A 12,632-nucleotide genomic window follows, 5' to 3' on the forward strand; every position below is an offset into this window, starting at 1 on the left:
TTATAATTGTATAAAATATATAAATTATATAATATAAATTGTATATAATATAATAAAATATAAAAATTATGTAGTTATCTAGAATATATTATATATTATGCAAATATGTAATATATTCTAGCTAATTACATAATAATAAATAATATAAAATAATTAAATATAATTATATAATAGATAATATCTTATATATATAGTACATACTATAATTATATAATATCTTATATATAGTATATATGGTATATATAGTATATAGCATATACTATATACTATAGTATATACTATATATACTATATAAGATATTAAATATTATATAATTATATGCAATCATATATAATTATATCATATATACCATATATAAGATATTATATATAAGTCTATACTATAGACTTATATATAAGTATATATTATATATAATATATTATGTTGTGTATTATATAATTATATATGTTATATATGCTATATGTTATATGTTATATTATACAAATTATGTACATAAGTACATACTATATATAAGATATTATATATTATATAATTATATGTAATTATTTTATATTTATTATATACAGTGTATATATAGTATATATATTATATATTATACATATAATAGATATAGAATGTATAACTCCATATTATATAAAGCTATATTATATATAGGTATATATTATATTCTATATTAGTTATATATAAAATATATAATATATAATCATTGTAATGTAATAACATCACTATATAATATGCTTCATATTATTATATTACAATATTGTATATTCATATAAATATACAATATATTATATAGTTATATATAAATATTATATATTGTATAGTTATATATAGATATTATATATTATATCTGGTTATGTATTACATATTTAACTATATAATATGTAACTATATACTATATATATGTAACTATATACTATATATTGTTTTTTTCTTGGAGAAGGAACATTAACTAATAGAAAACAAGATTTAAAATATATAGAAAGCAATGATTTTAAATATCAATATTAGAGTCTTGAAATGGTACAAACACGGTCTTGTTTTAGGGTCTTATGCTGGCTGTTCTGTATAGAATACCTTTGTTTCCAAATAGATGCCTGGCTAAATCCCTCAGCTCCTCTAAGTCTTTGCTCAAAGGTAACCATTTTTGCCATGCTTGTCCTCTTGAAAATTGCAACCAGAAGCCTCAGTTTTTTACTTCTGTGCCTGAGCCTTTTTCATTGGCTATAACACCTAACATAGTTTAGAAATTATGTTACTTTACTTATATACTATGTTTATTGTCAGTCTTCCTCTGCTAAAACTTTACCTATACACTCAAGTTTTGTCTCCTTTATTACATTTGAATGATCCAGTATTGCATAAAGTAATCAGTATGTGATAAGTATTCAAAACATTGCTTGTTAAATTCATTATATGTACATACTTGTGACGTAAAATAAATCGACTGCTTTCATTAATCTTTAATATACTCAAGGTACTGATTTCATTTTGCACTGTGTCGGAAACCATACTGAAATATTTTAAAATCCTTCTCCAAATGGAAGAAAATAAACTGTGTTGGGGGGAGGCTGGGAAGCGATGTGAAGGGTAAACAAAGGAGGAGGCTGCAATGCTTGGTAAAAAATGTACGCATTATCCTGCCCATGCAATTGTAACCCCTCTGTACAGTATGTTCACAAATAAAATAAAATTAAATTTAAAAAAAAGAAAATAAACTGTGCATATCAAAACAATTTTCCCTTTCTACAGAAGCTAGAGTTGGTATATTAATTATAGGAAACCTAATCATACTAATAGGACAAGAAATCTATACTTTCTCCCAAAATGATGACCTTTAAAGAGTAATAGACACATAAAATAAAAGGTATCTTTTTTAACAACAAAATGCTGCTTAATTCTTACACTGTTTTTATTTACCTGTTTAAAATGTAGAAGATGAAATAAAATTTAAGTGAGTAGGACTGATTAATGTAAACATGTACATTAGTTATAGATTATGAATAGTTACGGGAAAGAGGTGCAGTAAATTGGATGCACAGAGAAGAATGTCTGGAAAGGGAAATTGAGAGGAGAGGGAGGAGAATGAGATAGAACAAAGGGAAGAAAGGAAAAGAGGGAGGTGAAGTAGGGCAGGAGAGATGGAAGGAATGAGGGGGAAGTAGAGTAGGAAAGAGGGAATGGGACGCGGTGGACTGTGAGAGAATGAAAGAGAAAGAGAAAAGAGAGAGGAGGAAGAGGAAAGGAAGGGGAACGGACAGAGAAAAGAAAGAGGGACAGAGACAAAGGGAGAGGAAGAGAAGAGGAGAAAAAGGAGGCTGAAGTGATGACTAAAAACAGAAGGTCAGACCACCACAAATAAACTTACTAACACAGAGCTGGGAAGGTGGTTCAGTGGTAGAGTGCTTGCCTTGCATGCATGAAGCCCTGGGTTCAATTCCTCAGCACCACATAAGCAAAAAGAAAAAAGCTGGAAGTGGCACTGTGGCTCAAGTGGTAGTGCATTAGCCTTGAGCTGAAGAGCTGAGGGACAGTGCCCAGGCCCAGAGTTCAGGCCCTCTACTGGACCCCCCCCCAAAAAAAAAACTTACTAACACAGGCACCGAGAAGAAAGCAGAGAGCCAACATAAGCCCTTTTGAAACTTCCCAGTAAGTAATTCAAAATAAATAGAGAATTGCATTGTGAAGTTCTGATGGTTTCTCCAGTAAGTACTTAAAATTGCCTTTTCCCCCCAGTGGGTGTGTTACTAGGAATTGAACTACTTCGACTACATAATATATACAATAACCACCTAGACTACATGTTCCTTATCAAGATTTTTTTGGTGTCTTGTTTTGCAGTGGCTATTCATGCTCAGAGTACCTGCTGATTACTCACATCACATACTTAGAAAACAAGATAGGCTTTAAAAAATATCTTCATAAGGGGGTCACATTAATCAGGATGCATTGCACTTATAAATGGACTTGTTGCATGGTAACCTCTTCATGTAACTACTTAAATATAATAAAAATATAATTTAAAAATATCTTCATATTATGGGTGTCAGCATATTATTGTGTGTGTGGCTTCTTCCATAAACAAGATAAATTAATGTAAGATTCAATTTGAAGACTGGAGATTCTAAAGCTCTGATTGAAACCTCTACCCCATCAGGACATGAGTGGCTTATGCCTGAAATACCATTCAGGAGGCTCAAATCTAAGGATTATGATTCAGAGCCATCCTGGGCAAGAAAATCTGTGACACAGTGATCTTCAGTTAACACCCTCCCTTCACCCTCCAAAAAAAAAAAAAAAAGCTGGAAGTAAAGCTGTAGGCTCAGTTGGTAGAATACCAGCCTTGAACAAAAAGCCAAAGGACAGTACCCAGTACTGAGTATAAGCCCCAGTACTGGAATTAAAAACTACTACCACCACCAACAAAAACACAAACAAAAACCTTATTTCCCCAACACTTGCTTGGCCAACATGTTTCTCTGTCCCAGTCTTTAGGAAATTTTTATATTAGTACAGTAAATAATAGCACTTACTTACCTTAGAGGTATTGACAATAGCAGGTTCTGCTCCAAGGCTAAGTTGGACAGCTGAGAGCATCTCTGCAGGGCTCCAGCTTCAAACAAGCTGACAATGTTGTTGTCCAGAAATAGATGTTTCAAGTCTCTGAGATCCAGAAAGTCCTGAGCTGTAACTCTCTGAATCAAATTATTGCTACAGTCTAGCTTCTGTAGCCTTGTTGGTAGTCTGAATGGTAGCATTTGAAGTTGGTTTTGGGATGCCTCAAGAGTTGTTAAATTGGCAAGAATCTGTGCCCCATCAATGGAAGAGAGGAAGTTCTCGGACAAGTAAAGATGAGAAAGATTTTCCAAGTGTTTTACATCTCGTAACCTAACTACTTTCAGCCTGTTTCTCTCCAGCTTTAAAGTTAACAAGGATTTGGGTAGATTAACAGGGATTTTTGTCAGAAAGTTACCACTGAAACTAAGAAACTGCAAAGACTGCAGAGAAGTAAAGAAGCTACCAGGTATGTGATGTAGGTTGTTATTCTCGATGCTCATGTGTTTCAGCTGGGGAAGGGCCATGGGGCCAGTTACAGACTCTATAATATTGCCATCTACCATCAAACTTTGCAAACTGGCCAGAGAAGAGAGCATGCTGTGAGACAGGGAAGAGAGCAGGTTGTTTTTAAGTTCAAGGACTTTTAATTTCCTCAGTCCTTCAAAATCTGATCTCTGCAGCACATATATTGAATTATCATTTAGTTTTAACACTTCAAGATTGGCTGGGAGAACAGTGGGGACTCGTCTTATCTTATTTTTCCAGAGTTCTAAAGTCTTCAAGGTACTCAGCATTTTGAAAGTATCATTTTCTACAGTCTCTGTTCCACTGGCAAGCAGAATAAATTCTTCTAGTGCCAACAGTCTGGTGAAGTTAGCTAGCTACAAAAGGGGCAAGGAAGGGGAGAGAAGCACTACGTTAAGATTGTGAACCAATACTATATATATTATCATTTCAATGCTAGTGATATTTCAGATTCTGCTTAAAAATGATCTCTTGCATAAGAGTTGAAAGTCAGGTCCTCACTACTTCTTTTAATTTATGATTACTAACATCACTGTGCTGTACTACAAATGTCCTAAGCACATTAATACACACATGTGTGGTTATTGCATAACCAAGTGATAATTACTAAATGGCTTAGGTAAATTAGAAGGGAAAATAGACATTTTAAAAATTCAAATATTGAACCAGCTCTCCACATGGGAATTAAAATGTGCTAAAAAAAGAATGTGGGACTTCGATTACAGAGGAAAATTATGAACCCATAGGGAAGGGAGTAGAGGTACAGTTTAAGACAGAGAGAAAAAAATATTTTTAAGTCTGCCATAGTCCAATGCCATTAACAGAAAATGGGATTTTTAAAAGATATAAAATCCCCCTTTTCCAGAGTGTAAATTTGAATTTGTAACCTATTATGCTCTAACTTGAGAAGTAGCACTTTTTAAGTTATTATTGTTCAAGTCACAAAATAAAACTGCAGCAAGTTCACTGTAGACCGACATAGTTACCTGGAGGTGTTGGATTTTGCTGTGGCTAATATAGAGCTTCTTGGTGGTGGAGGGAATGCCTGCTGGCAGCTCTGTTAGTCTGTAGCACTGGACCGACTGAGTAGAATCACAGCTACATCTTCCGGCACAGTTAGGACTGAAGCCATCACTGAGAGAGAGCAAAACAAGAAAAACATAAAGAAGATCCATCTCCCCAAACAGCGTCTCTTGGGTAGCAGGCGGGTGTTTAGGTGTTTCACTCTTTATACCATGGAAATCTGATCATAGAGTCTTATGAGTGTGTACTCTGTCAATGTAAGAAGATAGGAAAGAAAAAAAATTCTCAGTTTGTCTGGGTTAAAATTTTAGCAACCATTACAAAGAGGAAGGGGCTTAAACATTGATAAACTGCCTTAATATTTGTAGGTGAGCAAGACCCTATGTTATTTATGGCTTGGAAGGCTGATCTGCAAACACCTCCATTATCTGTAGTTTCCTTGTTTTGTTAAATGTGACACTCAGGAATTAGTGGGAAAAGACAAAGAGCTGTTTTATAGTGGGCCATAAAACCTTTGAATTTTCTATGACCCTGTATCAAAACCATTTTTTGAAGGACTGAAACTGGCAGGTGTTTTCTTCTCACATTAACTAGTAAGGGAAAACAGGCAGGTTTTCTAGTTGTTATTGTTTTGGGAACATTTTATTGCTAGATAAAACAATGAGGTAAAATGGACCAATGTTTAGATCCACAGATAAGATGTCTCTAGAACGTGATCTATTCAAATAGCATTTTGGAAAAAATCTTTGACACCCAAAAATGTGGCTGGCTCCTTTGAGAACAAAAGACACAGTGTAGCTCTGTTATCTATATGTAATAAAGGTAGGCAGGGCCTCCAGTTTTTTTCCAAGGGATTTTGTCAGTTGTGAACCAGTGCTCTAGGTGTGTAGTCCTGAGTGCTTCTTTGTTGTGGCTTTTTGTCTTGAGCCAGGAATCCCATCTGAGGCTTTTGATCACATTTTAAGCAAATTATAATATAAAAGTCTTACCCAAGTGGGAGGGCTAAATTTCCTTATGCTGATGAGCTTCAGCTGATTGCTCTAAAGCAACCCTTTTCACACCAAAAAGCTTCTCCAGTTTCTTCAACCTTATTGCTCTTTGCTAAAATTGTGATTGAAAGCCTGTTTCTTTGATCTAAGGATCAGTCCATTTTATTCCAGGGTAAGAGTGCCAGGGCACTTTTTCCAAAAAACTAGTCTCTTTCTTCTTATTGTTTTGCCTCTGTTTTTTCTTCTTTCCCCTCCCTCCCTCCTTCCCTCCCTCCCCTCCCTCCCTCCCCTCCTTCCCTTCTTTCCTTTCCTTTCCTTCCTTCCTTCCTTCCTTCCTTCCTTCCTTCCTTCCTTATTCCTGGGGCTCTAACTCTAGGCTTGAGTGCTATCCCAGAGCTTTTTGGCTCAAGGCTAATGCTCTACCAATTGATCTACTTCTGGCTTTTTAGTGGTTAATTGCAGATAAGAGTGTCATGGACATTCCTGGCCAGGCTGGATTTGAACCCCAGGATCTTCACATCTCAGCCTTCTGAGTAGCTAGTGTTAAGGTATGAAACAACAGCGTCTGGGATTGTTTTTTTTCTTTCTTTTTAAAATCAGTGACAAGGAATTAGGTATTTCTTTTCTGTCAAGAAACTTCAGTGTTTTTGCTTAATAATAGAATTATTTCTTAATTTTCAGAATTTTCAAATATCAAAGTAATGCTCAATAAAAGAAAAACTGGGGGAGAGCCAGCAAGGGGACAGATCACCTTTACTCCTGTAATAAAGTCAGACATTATTTTTCTAGTTTCTTTTCTATGCCTAGGCTTTGAAGAGACGAGAGAAACATTTACTGAACACACTTTTCTGTGTGTGTTGCTAAAAAGTATATTTGTTTTCATTTAAATTAAAATGCCAGCAAAGTCCTCTCTTCTCCTCTACCATCAATGACAACAGATTTTTCTAAAACTACAATTTTTTCAATGCAGTGCATAATAATTTCCATTTAATATCCTCTGTCCTCTTTTCATTGAGCTTTGAGTTTCTACTTCTTTTATATGATATTTCTAATATTTTATACTGTGAGTAGCTTTGTTTGTCAGGTTGGAGGTATACTCCTATATAACTATATTCTACTCTTCATTATTGTAATATATTTCTATAACATTTCATAAATTATCTAATCAAGATCATTGGCCATCATTTAACTACTTTCTAACTATTGTACTTTTAGTTTTTCCCCAACCTAAAAATAGTTTAAGAATGTTTTATAGGATTAAAAAAATTCTGTTTCTCAGACTATACTTAGTTATTTAGGGTAAGCTGAGAGGGGAACTTTCTTTAGGTAGAAGACAAAGCTTTGTTGATACTACAAACTTCACAGGAAGAACAATAGTAGGGTACAGGCTGGGTCCTTGAAGCACTTGCAGGTTTTGTTGTACCTGCTGTGGGAGCGACAGGCGCCTTTCCATGTATTTATTGTACTGTGAAGTAGCCACAGAAACTGCCACATTGTTCAGCATGTATCTTACTTTCTGTTGACTTTTGGAATATTCACAGGTTGACTTAAGGGTGTAAAGTGTTGGTCTAGCTCCTGAGTCTGTGACTCCTGAAGTCTAGTATGAAACACCTAATTATTTTTATTTGGTTTCTTTGGATGAGAAGCCAAATAAAGGAATATAGGTGTCTTTCTCAAGAACAGAAACTCAATGACTCATCCAACTCTGCCCAAAATACAGCCTAGAATCAGTGTTTAGTCTTTTAACACAAAAAGGGCAGCAGACTCAAAAAACAGGCTCTAAATTTGAATTTGGATTGGATCCAGTTTTTTATTTGAATTCTCAGACAGGAATTTTCCCCGATTTTCCTTTTGTATCTTTATTCACTTCTGCATCCTAGAAACATTTTTGATTGTCATAAAAATGTGGGTTACAGATACAGTCATAAGCCAGGCGCTGGTGGCTCACGCCTGTAATCCTAGCTACTCAGGAGGCTGAGATCTGAGGATCGCGGTTCAAAGCCAGCCCGGGCAGGAAAGACCCTGAGACTCCTATCTCCAATAAACCACCAGAAAACCGGAAGTGGCGCTGTGAGCGCTCGGCTTGAGCTGAAGAGCTGAGGGACAGCAGCCCAGGCCCAGAGTTCAAGCCCCACGACCGACAAAAAAAAAAAAAAAAAGATACAGTCATATTGGTCTCTAGCAGATAAGCCACAGAACAAAACAACACCCACAACAAAGAAGTTCTGCAGTCCAAATGTCAGTAGTGCCACTATTAAACCCTTTAATAAACAGTGTACTCTTCTAAGAAACGGATACTAATCTTATGTGAGTAGAAGCAAAGAACAAGAAATCCCTAGAACAATCTAATAACTTGTTTGTAATATTTTGGGAGTCACTGTCACTGTGTTTGGTTTTGGTACCCTGGGTATTGTATATACATTTATCTGAATTAGGGAAGGAAAGGGGAACAGCAACATGGTGAGACAAAGGACAAAGCGGGCAGCCATGCATTACTACATTAAAAAACTGTTTAAGAAGTAATTTTGTTGTGTTAAAGGAAGACATACTTTTTTTTAAAAAAGTTAACATTTGTTAGTGTCCAGGATATCTGCAGGAGAAGAAATCTTACAGATAATCTCATTAACACCCCTTTTTCCTATTGCCCACAACAAAACTAAATTCTTGAAAGAAAACTTATTAATCCATTTGGTGCCTGACCTGGAACTAGAAGCATTGTTCATGGTTTCTACTATTAATCAGAAATTTTTCCTGAAATGAAAACCTCTCTCTTATAGAAAAATTCAAAGAATGAAAAAGGGTGTACATGATTCTTTTAAAGTTACTTGCTTATTCTAGAGCATGTAGACTGAAAAGTGTGAGCTAAGGAAAGACAGAAAATTTTGTTCTTCTACACCTCATTTTCTTCCCTCCTATAAAATAAGGATAGCCAGGCACTCTGGAGGCTGAAGCAAAAGGATGGTGAGTCTGAGGCCAACATGGGCTGCATAGCAAGATCCTGCCTTGAAATAAATAAGAAATAAGCAAAATAATTTTCATTTCACAAAAGAAAAGGTGGAAGTGGCGCTGTAGCTCAGGTGGTAGAGTGCTCGCCTTGAGCTGAAGAGCTGAGGGACAGCGCCCAGGCCCAGAGTTCAAGCCCCACAACCGACAAAAACAAACAAATAAACAAACAAAAAAAGGAAAAGGTAATCTAAGTCTGGTTAAACCTACTCAAAAAGTAGGTTTGCACTGTGGAAAGACTCCACATAGAACTCCCCTATGACCCAGCAATCCCACTTTTTGGCATTTACCTGAATGATCACAAACAAGACCATACTAAAGCTACCAGCATAACTATGTTTATTGCAGCATTATTCACCATAGCTAAGATACGGAACCAACCCAGATGCCCCTCAATAGATGAATGGATCAAGAAAATGTGATATATATACACAATGGAATTCTATGCCTCCATCAGAAAGAATGACATTGCCCCATTTTCAGGAAATGGAAAGACTTGGGGAAAAAAAAATTCATCTTAAGCTAAGTAAGCCAGATCCAAAGAAACATAAGCTCCATGGATTCCCTCATTTGTAATAATTAGTATATATCTAGGATAATCCTAGCAGATGAGCAGAACAGCTTAATAGTGATATATATATATATGACCATATAAGATGATGCCAAGGGGAATGAACCCCAATACATGGAGACAAGAGGTTTTTCTTTGTCGTTGTTTTTAATGTACTGATTTCTCTCTCTCTCTCTCTCTCTCTCTGTGTATATGTGTGTGTGTGTGTGTTTTCTGTGGTATATCATCCCCTGTTGTCACTGTGCTTGATTTTGGTACCCTGGGTATTGTATATACATTTATCTGAATTAGGGAAGGAAAGGGGAGCAGCAACATGGTGAGGGGGAGCCAATGCAAAGCAATACCACAAGACAATATGTTGGGAATGATCTGTACAACTCAGTGGGGGTGGGGAGGTGGCGGTGTGAAGAAGGAAAGTGGGAGAAAAATGAGGGAGGGAGAAACAAATTTGACAAGAAATGTACTCACTACCTTACTTGTGTAACTGTAACCCTTCATCACCTTGACAATAATTTTTTTTAAAAAGTAGGTTTGGCTAAATCATAGTTGTATCATTGGGTTTTTATCTTGTGTATTTTATTGTGCTGTATGGAGGGGTTACAGTTACATAAGTAAGATCATAAGTACATTTCTTGTTGAACATTGTTGCCCTCTCCCTTTTCTCCCACTTTCCCTCCTCCCGGACTCCCCTCCCCCATCATTAGGTTTTTAGTTGCCATAGGCTGAATATGCCTGTTCTCTAGCTGTCTTCAAGTCAGAAAAATGATTGTATAATATTTTTGACTCATTATGGAGGAAAGATTCTATCTGGTACCAAGTCACATAAGATAGGAAATTAAGCAGAGGAAAGGAGCTCAAAGATACCAACAGTCCCTCATTTGTAGTGATGAATTTCCACTACCAGAGTCTTTTTACACTACTACTTCTATTCCCCTGGACAAAAGGCGAAATGAATTTTGAGTTACAATCAGCTAAGACAAAACACACACTGGTCTCAAGAGCTCCTGTAGCATCTTTTTGGGTTGTTGCTTCATTGTATCTTTTCTGATTTGTTAAGTTTTATATATTTACCTAATTAGATAACTTATTCTTACATCTTTTAATTGAAGCTAAAAGAAAAAGACACTGTTAAAAGGTGTCTAGAATGTACATAGTTTTTTTAGTCTACAAGAAACCTAAATGACAGAGGCTGATAGAAGAATCTATGTTTGACTTGTGAAGTCTAACAATCTGAGAAATAAACAGTAACTTGACAGTGGATGAAAAAGGAAGAATTAATGACTAGTAAGCTCTGATACCATTGTTGATAAACAGTGGTTTTAGATAATGGGAGTTGTGGGAAAGGGTAACTGAAGCATTTAAAGCAGGTGACAGTTAAAAAGCTCTTAACCCTTAACAGTGTAAGAGTATATGAATATAGCAACAAGAAATTTAAAGTATTTTTTATGTTTGAGTATACCACACAAAATATAATATCTAATACCTTTTTTTTGTCTTTTCTTTTTTGGTACTGGGGATCGAACCCAGGACGTTGCACTTGCTAGACAAGCGCTTTGCCACTGAGCTACATCCCAGCCCTAATATCTAATACCTTTTAACTAAAGAAAAACAAAATAATTATTGAAGGCAAAATTAAATGCATTTACTAGACAAATAAATAAGATCATTGTTAAACCTTTCTCTTTAGGTTGGGAAAATATTCCTTGAATTTTAAAAGACTAATATGTATTTTATAGATAACTCTAAGCCCTGAGAGAGTATAAAAGTCCACTTAATTGTGCTTTCTATCATATATCGAGGTATGGCTTGAAAAGTAAGAGTTTTTTTTTTAGAATTTCCTAGGTATGATGCTGGGATAGTTTAATGATTGAAGTTATCCCACAATTATAGTATTCCACTGTAGGTCCTGTGTTGGTTCTGGGGTTCAATGGTAAGCAAGTCATAGAGAAGGAAGGCGTTCATACTCTAAAGGGCTCCAAAAGAATATGTCAATGCTACAGCAGGCACTAGCAGAAAATTAAATGAGGACAGAGTACAGAGAGAAGGCTTCTTGGAAGAGTAGGTGTCTGAATTAATTCTAAATCACTCCACTAAAATTCTCAAGTTTGAAAGACAAGAGAGGAATTGTCTATCTATCTATCTATCTAATCTATCTATCTAATCTATCAAAAGGATGAGGTTAATCATTCTGAGCTGTCCAAACTTACTTCTTTAGCATGACTAGCTGAAATGTTCAAATAGTTAAAAGCAGATATTTAATATAAACACTACATTTGAGTAAAATATTCCAAAATATTGCTCAAATGAAATGACATTAGATTTTCCTTGGTTTTATTCATTCATTATACAACTTTTTTACAAGCACCAGTATCACTTAATCTTTTTTCCTTTCCCTAGTAGGTAGACAGGTAAAGCTTAGTGCAAAGTCTGGAACACTGCAGAGTTTAATAAATAATTTTCTCCCTTTGTCCAAGGTGGATGTTTCCTTTCCTTCCCTTCCCTCCCTCTTTCCCTCCCTCCCTCCTTCCCTTCCCATCCATCCATCCTTCCTTCCTTCCTTCCTTCCTTTCTTCTTTCTTTCTTTGGTGGTATTTGTGTTTGAACACAGGGATTCATGCTAACTAGTCAGGTACTCTACCTCTTGAACCCTACCCACAACAACCAAAATGGATCTTCTCTACAGTAAATTTGCAGTTGGCGATGCTCAGTTATTACCAAAGAAATCTTTAACATCTTTCTTTTTCTTAGTTTTCTTGATTTTCATCCAATTTATTCTCAGTGGCAAAATGTTGTAGGAAGAAGAGAAGACTGTCATATTTTAGCTGCATTAGGTTGTGTAAAATCACATCAGAATGATTTGCCAAAGTTTATTGGCAGTTTCTCCAAATCTAATTTCAAATAGAAGCATCACCATTTTGTTTTAGTTGGTGGGAAAATGTCTCACAAGTACTGAGATAACACAA

At 35.5% G+C, this 12,632-nt stretch overlaps 1 protein-coding gene across 1 annotated transcript in view; it reads right to left on the reverse strand.

Annotated features, from left to right (window-relative positions):
* Positions 1–5,258, reverse strand: part of LOC105998169 (slit homolog 1 protein-like) — a 10,815-nt gene extending 5,557 nt beyond the window's left edge. The window contains exons 1-2 of the mRNA XM_013032817.1: positions 5,070–5,258; positions 3,538–4,439 (exon numbers count right to left, since the gene is read on the reverse strand). Of these exons, the coding sequence (XP_012888271.1) occupies positions 3,538–4,439; positions 5,070–5,258 (1,091 nt within the window). The remainder of the gene's footprint in view (positions 1–3,537; positions 4,440–5,069) is intronic.
* Between the last annotated feature and the right edge of the window lie 7,374 nt (positions 5,259–12,632).

The sequence above is a fragment of the Dipodomys ordii genome, unplaced genomic scaffold (genome assembly GCF_000151885.1).
Source record: "Dipodomys ordii isolate 6190 unplaced genomic scaffold, Dord_2.0 Scaffold157, whole genome shotgun sequence".
Classification (NCBI taxonomy): Eukaryota; Metazoa; Chordata; class Mammalia; order Rodentia; family Heteromyidae; genus Dipodomys; species Dipodomys ordii.